The sequence below is a fragment of the Cicer arietinum genome, chromosome 3 (genome assembly GCF_000331145.2).
Source record: "Cicer arietinum cultivar CDC Frontier isolate Library 1 chromosome 3, Cicar.CDCFrontier_v2.0, whole genome shotgun sequence".
NCBI classification, from domain to species: Eukaryota; Viridiplantae; Streptophyta; class Magnoliopsida; order Fabales; family Fabaceae; genus Cicer; species Cicer arietinum.
In genome coordinates, this window is record NC_021162.2 from 56742478 (window position 1) to 56752106 (window position 9629).

General features: G+C 33.6%; 3 protein-coding genes across 5 annotated transcripts in view; 1 reads left to right on the forward strand and 2 right to left on the reverse strand.

The window, feature by feature from the left end:
- The first annotated feature begins 2698 nt into the window (after window positions 1–2698).
- On the forward strand, window positions 2699–6663 carry LOC101490244 (uncharacterized). The gene has a single exon (XM_027332755.2). The coding sequence runs from the start codon at window positions 2733–2735 to the stop codon at window positions 4818–4820; it is 2088 nt and encodes a 695-aa protein (XP_027188556.1). The 5' UTR covers window positions 2699–2732; the 3' UTR covers window positions 4821–6663.
- LOC101503271 (uncharacterized) lies at window positions 5249–6270 on the reverse strand. Its single transcript, XM_004492355.4, has 2 exons — window positions 5944–6270; window positions 5249–5861 (listed from the first exon to the last, which is right to left on the reverse strand). Exons 1-2 carry the CDS (start codon window positions 6268–6270, stop codon window positions 5415–5417), a joined length of 774 nt encoding a protein of 257 aa, XP_004492412.1. The 3' UTR covers window positions 5249–5414.
- Window positions 6664–7075: 412 nt separating the features above from the next.
- The window catches only part of LOC101503592 (protein NRT1/ PTR FAMILY 8.1-like), a 4731-nt gene continuing 2177 nt past the window's right edge, over window positions 7076–9629 (reverse strand). For all 3 annotated transcript variants that reach the window (XM_004492356.4, XM_073365847.1, XM_073365848.1), the window contains exons 4-5: window positions 8617–9167; window positions 7076–8076 (exon numbers count right to left, since the gene is read on the reverse strand). In XM_004492356.4, coding sequence (XP_004492413.1) covers window positions 7245–8076; window positions 8617–9167 — 1383 coding nt within the window. In that variant the 3' untranslated portion in view covers window positions 7076–7244. The remainder of the gene's footprint in view (window positions 8077–8616; window positions 9168–9629) is intronic.

Here is a 9629-nt window from a genome sequence, read left to right on the forward strand (position 1 = left end):
TTTAAGGCTACTATTTTGCCTTTCTTTGTTGATTTATCTTCTTAAAGCAGTACTTCATGTGCTCTTAAAGTTCTAATCAGTTCTTCTAATTCGAGTGTCTCAAGATTTTTTGCTTGATGTATGGTTATGACCATTGGTCTCCATATGATGGAGAGACATCTCAGAATCTTTCTTACCTTGTCTTGAATTGAGTATGAATTTCTAAGGGGGTGCATTTCATTTATTATGGTTGTGAATCTCTATTACATTTAATGAATAGTTTCTCCTACATTTATCTCAAATAGGTTAAGTCTTTATTCACCAATATCAAATTTTGTTTCTCTGTTGTGGCTTGTTCCTTCATGATGAGTAGTTCGTAATGTTTTTAAATTTGATTCATAACAATTAATTTTTTTAATAAATAAATCTGATTTAAAAAAAAAAATAACATTCAGAGTAGTCTGCAACGTTTTTAAATTTGATGTTGGGCTATAAATATAGAAGAGTTCAACTTCAACTCATTGCCCATAGCATAAGCTCGTAAGCAAGTACAATTTTCAAAAGTCACATTACAATATTAAAATATGTCCAAAGGACAAATTAAAATAAAACTAAGTTGATCAATAAGAGTCTCCTCAAATAACCCTAACAAAATATTTGATCAACAAGGCCAACACAATACTTAAGGAACTTGACTACTACAGTGTATTAAATACTTTTAACATCAACATCATCTAATCAAATGTGGCATTCAACCCAAACAAAAATATGTGTGAGAGTCACCAAACAGAAATATCATATAAAATAATACAATCAAGATAATTATCACACGTTATCACATAAAAAATAGATAATTACAATGCACCACATCCTAATACAATAACTATATGTCAATGCACATGATTATGGAATATACCTCTACAAAGATTTGTGGTATCTATCACATATCACCATGAAACTATTGTGAAGTTCTCTCTAAACAACATTATCATATCTGTTATATTTGATCTTCTAATTGTTGAATCAATTGATATTACATTCAAGAATTGTTGTCAAGATTAGTACTTCAATATATAAACCGATAGAAACTAGAACTTATAAAAAAAATACACACAAGATTTATAACTCAATTCAAATTTCTCCTACATATGGGACACACGATTATGAAGTTTCACTATGATCTTGAACAAGTACATATTGCATACATTTTCTCTCTTGCTCTCTTGTGCCTTTTGTTTCTTTTCACTCAAGAATAAAAATATATCTTTTTTACACCAGCTCCACCAGCTCCAAGTGTTTGCTCAATATTGTTGGTGTAATCAATATAATTTATGACTTTTTAAACTTTAATTATGATTTTGTATTGTGAATTGAACTATTTATCTATTTTAATTAAATTATTTAATTAAAAAATATATTTTGTATTGACGTACCTATAACTTCATGTTTTTAAAACATATCGTATTTTGTAATCGGATCAATATTTAGTATGAGTACCGTATTTGTACCTTTTATGTACATTCCTTTATAATCTCTTTTTAACTTTATTTGTTTGAAATAACATTTATATGTAAGTCCTTTTATAATTTTTTTTAATTAAAAAGAAATTATATTATCTAAAATTAAAATTGAAAATGATAACTTCCATTGTTATGCATAAAAATAAATGAATCTAACAAAGGTTTAATCCATGTTTTTCTGAGTTAATCAAATTATTTTCAGAACCTTACTTGTGATCAAAGATTTATGAATAAAGTCATCTTTGTTAGAAATATAATGTCACATATCACTCCATATCTTTACACTTTTGGAGAAAACTAAAAAGTTTCAATTTTTTTAGGGTTCATTAACTGCTTCATAAAATAAATTTTTATGTATGTCTCAATGTCGTTGTAAGTAAGATGTCTTTTAAACCAAATATAAATATAATGTTGAAGATTTTGCTCTAAAATTCCAGCTTAATAACTTTATTTCATAATAGTTGGATATCCTCACAATATGTATTACGCTTTTGAGTGTAAAGAGACAACGTGGGTAAGAGGTCTTCGGAGGTTATACCTTTATGACATATCTCAATATCTCTTAAGAATTTTCCATGAGAATTATTTCAAAACGACTGAGTTTGAATCTAATTGTCATCCCTAAAACCAATTGATAAAAATCACTTAAATCTCTAACGCACAACATTGTTTAGAAGTAGAAACTTATTTCATCTAGAAAGCTTAAACCCAATTGATTTTATCAACATCAATTTGCAAAAACAGGACAAAGTGTATACAAATTTAAATTTTGAGATATGAATACTTCATTTTTTTTTTCTTGATAAACCCATTGAAGAAAATGGTTCCAACTGCACATATATTTGATATGTTTAGGTAAGAGTTCCAATTCAGTATTCTTTTTTTTAATGTTGGTGAATTATTTTAAAAAGTCAAATGAAAAAGTTAAAATTTAATTGTAGTGTTAATTTATTTATTTTTAATTAATTTACAAAATTATTTTTTCTATTTTAAAAATTAATATTTTTAATATCTTATTTTGATTTTTAAATTAAAAATAATAATGTAATTAATATAATATATAATTTTATAATATAAAATTACATAAATATATTAATTAGTTATATGACGTTAATTAAATTATAATTTTTTTTTAAACTTAAAGCTAAATTATTTAATATTTTATTGTCAAAGTTTAAAATAAATGAATTAATAAAAATAGACATCCAACTCTGAAGATGTTCTCGCCGCGAAATGCTGGACCTACCCAAACCTCTCTCCCCCCACCGTCTCCTCAAACTCCTCGAATCCCAAAAAACCACAAACTCCGCTCTCCAGCTCTTCAACGCCGCCACACGCCTCCCAAACTACACTCACTCCGCCGACGTCTTCCTCCACATCCTCCGGCGCATTTCCTCCGACCCCACCCTCCTTCATTTCCACACCCCTCACATCGTTCAAACCATCCAAAAAACCCAAAACTTCAACTGCCCTGAAGATATTCCTCTCATTCTGTTAAAAGCCTACGCTAAAATCTCAATGCCGGATCAAGCGCTAAAGCTTTTTCAAAATATGGGTCGGGTTTTCGGGTGCCCACCCGGTATTCGTTCTTTCAATTCACTTCTCAATGCTTTTGCTGAGTCTCATCAATGGGAGCGTGCTGAAAAGTTTTTCGCTTATTTCGAAACTGCTGGTGTTTCACCTAATGTGCCAACTTACAATGTTTTGATGAAGCTTCTGTGTAAGAAGCGTCAGTTTGAGAAGGCGAAAGCTTTGGTGTCGTGGATGTGGAGTGTTGGTTTGAAGCCTGATAGGTTTACTTATGGTACTTTGATTGGTGTGTTTGTGAAAAATCGTGATTTGAATGGTGCGTTGGAGGTGTTTGATGAAATGTATGAACGAGGTGTTGAACCTGATGTGACTTGTTATAACATTATTATTGATGGGTTTTTTAAAATTGGTGAATTTTTGAAGGGGAAGGAGATGTGGGAGAGGTTGTTGAAGGTGGAAACGGTTTTTCCGAATGTTGTTAGTTATAATATTATGATTAGTGGGTTGTGTAAGTGTGGGAGGTTTAAGGAGAGTTTGGAGATATGGGAGAGAATGAAGATGAATGATTGGAAGCATGATGTGTTTACTTATAGTGCTTTGATTCATGGGTTGAGTGAGAGTGGGGATTTGGATGGGGCGAAAAGGGTTTATAAGGAGATGGTTTTGAGAGGGGTTAGAGCTGATGTTGTTACTTGTAATGCGATGCTAAATGGGTTGTGTAAAGCTGGAAAGGTTGATGAGAGTTTTGAGCTGTGGGAGGAGATGGGGAAGTGTGGTTCGCGTAATGTGGTGAGTTATAATGTATTTCTTAAAGGGTTGTTCGAGAGTGGGAAGGTGGATGAAGCAATGAATGTGTGGGAGGCTTTGTGTGAGATGGATTGTGGTGTAGAGTCTGGTACTTATGGAATATTGGTTCATGGTTTGTGTAAGAATGGGTATGTGAGTAAGGCTTTTCGGGTGTTGGAGGAGGCTGATCGGAGAGGTGGTGACGTGGATGCCTATGCGTACTCGTCAATGATAAATGGGTTGTGCAAAGAAGGAAGATTAGATGAAGCAGCTGGAGTTTTGAAATTGATGGAGAAGCGTGGATGTAGATTGAACCATCATGTCTGCAATGCACTCATCGATGGGTTTATGAGACATCACAAAGTTGACAGTGCTATTCAAGTCTTTAGGGAAATGAGTTCCAAAGGTTGCTCACCTAATGTTGTGTCTTATAATATTCTTATAAATGGATTTTGTAGAGCAGAAAGATTTCCCGAGGCATATCATTGCGTTGAGGAAATGTTGGAGAAAGGGTGGGAACCGGATATTATCACGTACAGCACGTTGATAGATGGTCTTTGTCGGGGCAAGATGAAAGAGAATGACACGGCACTTAGGTTGTGTTATCAGTTTCTTGCAAAGGGCTTTAAGCCTGATATTACTATGTATAACATTGTCATCCATAGACTTTGTTCTTCTGGCAAAGTGGAGTATGCTTTCCAGCTCTATTGGATGATGAGAAAGAGAAACTGTGTTAATCTTGTGACCCACAATACCATCATGGAGGGTTTTTACAAAGTTGGGAACTGTGAAAAGTCATTAAAGATTTGGGCTCAAATCTCAGAAGACGGCTTAAAACACGATATAATCTCATATAATATTACTCTTAATGGACTCTGCTCTTGTGGTAGAGTAACAGATGCAGTTTGGTTTTTAAATGATGCTTTGGCTCATGATGTTCTGCCAACTGTTATTACTTGGAGCATACTAGTTAGAGCTGTGATTTTTTATGGGGATTCCACTTGATTTAAGTAACCTTTTTTGGTTCCAATTTTTTTCTTATGCTTGTTGAGTTCATCAACTACAGGCATATTCTATTGATATACAAGCCTTTTGTTGGCTTCCCACAAGAAATATGATTAATTATATGTTTAGGTCTGAGCCTAAGCAGCATTTTTGTTGGTGTGTGTACTTCGGTGCAATACAGCATTCAATACACCAATTTGTTAGGCTACACAGACGCACTGACCTTGCATAGTTATTAGTTTCAGTGTACTTATTTACATAATGGAAGATGCAGAGGTAAATTCAGATTCTAAAGGTACATTTCTAAAGGTTGAGAAATATATATATATATATACATATATATATATTTATTTTTTTTCTGTTTAGACACAGGTTATAAAGAATTTAATCAGCATCATAGGGTAACCCAGTTACTCAGATTTTGGTGATTTAGTAATATCACTCAATATCTTCTGTTGTTGATGCCAAAGCAAATCTGCATGATATTATCAGGCCCAAGTTGTAAGACTATACTTGGGTTTATTGTACATGCAATATCAATTCAAAAGCTGTCTTTTACCAGAATCTTGCAGCACATAACAGTAAAAATTGAACTCATTTATTTTCCTCTTCACTGTTGGTCTTTCTCATGGTTCCAATTTCTGCTGACATGTTTTGTTCATAGATGAGCTGAGAAATCAAAGCCACAAGAATTGCTCCAAAAACTGCCACTTTTCTCCAATCAGTTGATGGTGAGGCAATAGTATAAACTACGGTAAAGATCAGCAGGCCAATGAATAAGCGGTAAACGTTTTTCCTGATTGTGCTACCAGCTTTTTCTCTGATTACATCTTTAATTTTTTCTGCCTCTTCTTTGGCTTTGGCTTTATCAACAACAGGTACCTTCTTTCTGAGGTTCTTAAAGAATAGCCCTTCGTTTCTTCCGTTTTCCATTTGAACTTCGAACTCCTCTAACTCGTTTTCACGCACTTGAATCTCTTGTCTGTTAAATTCTGCAGATTCCTCGAATTCTAGCATCTGGCTCTCTATGTTCGCTGTTATCTGTTAAATACAAGTGAATATAAGAGGTCACTGTCACTATTTTTCTACATTTTACATAGTTAGTTCAAAAGTGGAAGCATACTCTGGCATCAGCTTCATCTAATCCTTTGAGTGCATCTTCTCCAATCTTTTCGAACTCAGCGTTGATTTTTTCACCGAATTGGGTTAAATACGCAGATCTCTCATCTATATAATCTGTAAGACGGACTTTTCGAGTTTGAAGCATGACGATTTGGGCTAGTAGTTCTTGTTTATGAGTATCTCCTGGTTGAGAAGCTTGAGAATCAGACTCATTGGACTTGCTGAGGCACAAAATTGAACTTCTTGTGTTGCGGAGTTTTGTGCAGTGGACATTATACTTTATGTTGGTATGTCTGAAGGAAGGATGTATGAATTTGAGAGCATTCATCTTCTCTTAGGATTGTAAGTAGGTATTAGCAATGGTTCTAATGAAAAACAAGTATATTGAACTGTTGGAGAAAGGGGGTGCAGCAGGATTAAATTTAGGTGTGTTATAGAGGAAGTATTTTGGACCTCCCGTTACGTTATCCGTTGTAAACAAAGATGGGGACAATTTTGTCATTTGCTAGAAAGAATCCACAACCTATTAGTTTAGAAAATACAAATAGTACTAACAATAGGAGGAATCCAACCTACCCTACAAGCGATATTTGTAATTTGGTATCTATACAATTCTGAAAGACAAAAAACTGGATATTAATTAATTACCAGTGCGTTTACATGTGCATTGCACTTTTTCTTTATAATTAAAGGTGGGAAATATCATTATTTATTTACATTAGCCATACATTGTTATTGGAGAGTCAAATTCGGTTCCTAGCGTAAACGAAATGTGTGTATCAATGAACAATATCTTTGGCATAGAAATAAATATAATTAAGAATCCAATAAAAAAAATTTGGCATTAAAATAAGTGAAATGCTAACAAAGGTTAAGAGTCTTAATATAGAAAAACATATATTAGAATGTGTAATTTATACTTTAGAATTGTAAAATGTGTAATTTTTTACGCAATAGTAATTTTTTATTTTCTTTTTGGTTCCTAAACCCTTAAATAAATATAATTAAGAATTTGGTGCAAAAACCAATGAACTTCTATTAATTTATGATGTTGAAGTGAGTAACGAAGTATCTCCAAAGGATTCTGCAGCAAATCGTAACAATGAACATGAAATTAAGGAAAATCCAAAAAAAAACCCAAGCACAAGAATAATCTTTTAATTCACTCAGAACTCCAAATAACATCCATATTTACAAATATATGTATAGGAAAATGATGCAAATATCAGCATAAAAACCAATTAAAAAAAAAAAAAACTATACTCTTCAGCAAATAAAACTATGTTGTCTTAAGCTATTATCTCAATCAACATTTCCAGACACCTTCTTATACCTGTACCTCTTTGCAATCCAAAGATACACAAGGAAGTTGAGAAAGCTAATAATAGACAAAAGCCAATAAAAGTAGTCAAGATGGCCTCTATTCAAATTATCAGGTATCCAACCAAGCTTACCGTGTCTTGTAGTGACTTTTGTCACTATAGTAACAAGCAAAGTACTAATGTAATTTCCCAATGCATTAGTTGTGAGTGAAAGAGCAACACCTAAACTTCTCATAGCATCAGGTGCTTGACCATAAAAGAACTCTAACTGACCAATGTTGCTAAAAACTTCAGAACATCCAACAAGAAAGTATTGAGGTACTTGCCAGAAAATTGACATAGGGATAGTCTTGAGATCATAGTAGTTGTTTTTTCGTATCATGTGGAGGCGAATGACCTCTAGAATCCCGGCGATGACCATGGAAAATATCGAAATGACTAGGCCAATTCCGATTCTTTGGAGCTGTGTGAATCCTTGTTCGTGGCCGGTGAACTTTCTTGCGAATGGGACGATGATTCGGTCGTAGACCGGAGCCCAGAAGATGACACTTAGTGTGTCGAAAAGGGAGAGGGAAGCTGATGGGATTTGGAAGTTAGGGCCAATGTGTTGGTCCATTGTGTTGCCTTGTAACACAAACATTGTGTTCATTTGACAGTAGACAGTTGCAAAGGCTATAAGTGATGCCCAAACTGGGAGTAAATAAATTATTGATTTTAGTTCCTCAACTTGGGTTACTGTACAAAGCCTCCATGGATTTGATAAATTTCTCACGCGGTCAGATTGTGTCTCTATTGCTGCCTTATCCAAACACCTGCATGGATTTCAACACTTTTTAAATCAGAAAAAACATAATATAAATCAAACTTTAGAGTAAAGAATTTTATGATGAAGTGACTTTGGCAAAATCAGTGTATAGTGATTTTGACAAAAGCTATACTTCAACTAAATTATGGTGCTACCACAATTTTGTCAACCTCATCGTCAATTCAAACATGTACGAAATCTTATAAAATATGTAAAAGACTGCTTGAAAAATACTTCTTAAATGAAATTCAGTTAAGGATGAGTCATTCGGAAAACACCCTAGTTCTAGTCCTGACTGGAACAATCCTTGACCACCAAGTCTTTATTTACCTCCCGATCAAACTTCTGATTACCAGACCCCGTTCCCATGAGAACCAGAAAGTTAAGATCAAAATAATAATAATAGAAGCTGTTAGTTTATTATCATCATAACAATCACTATGAAACACTTTTTTTTTACTATAATACCTTTACCCTACACTTATATTAAAGGTATGTAGCATAACATGTGAATATTTCATTTTCATTGTGGATGTTAATAACTCACCTTAAGTTGTTTGTATGATCAAGTTTTCTGCTCCCTTTGATGACAGATTCTACATCTATAGTCTCATGAAGAAGAGACTTATCATCTGGCACTTGAAGACTTAGTTTCCTACAAGCTGCAACTATAACTTGGCAAATCCTTGTAAGAGGGCTACCTCCAGGTACTTGAATTCTATAGAGAGGACTACCACCAAAGAAAAATATAATTGCAATGATCATTGCAACTGCAGGTACTCCAAAACCCCATTCCCAACCAACATTCATCTGTATCCAAACTAATACCGATGAAGCGACAAGTGCACCGATGTTAATTGAGAAGTAAAACCAGTTGAAGAAAGAGCTCTTCTTTTTTCTCTCATTCTCATCTGTTTCGTCAAATTGATCTGCACCAAATGACGAAACACATGGTTTGATACCGCCGGTTCCAAGAGCGACCAAGTAGAGTGCTATGTAGCAAACTGCAGTTTGTGCTGATGTTGGATGACAACCATTAGCATCACATGATGGCTTAACTCCAGGTACAGAAGCTGACAATGTTAAAATTACCATTCCCTGTAGACAAATCAACAAATTTTTCAAAGAGCAATTCGAGTTTTAACCTTGGTTGGAATAATCCTTGACTAGACTTTACTTACTTCCCATCAGAACTCCGGATTACGAGAGCCCCACCAGGGGTTAAAACCAAAAAAATCAACATATTTTTCACTAATAAAGTTTACCCTCCTAATGCTTTCATTGTTTTATTTATCCATTTATTTCCCATAAAAATGCTCTGAAATGCAGTTCAGTATAACAAAAAAATAGTTGAAATTACTGAAAATTTCAAATGGAAAAAATAGAATGTGTTAAAAGATAAAATGAAGATTAAAAGAAGGAACTGTCCATATCATATTGTTATAAAAAATATAATGAAGCTGAACATATGGTTTTCTGTTGAATTGAAAGCATCATGATTAAGAATTAAATTGGTTGACTTTAAACTTCATAAATATAAAAATGTAAATTCTGATCGGA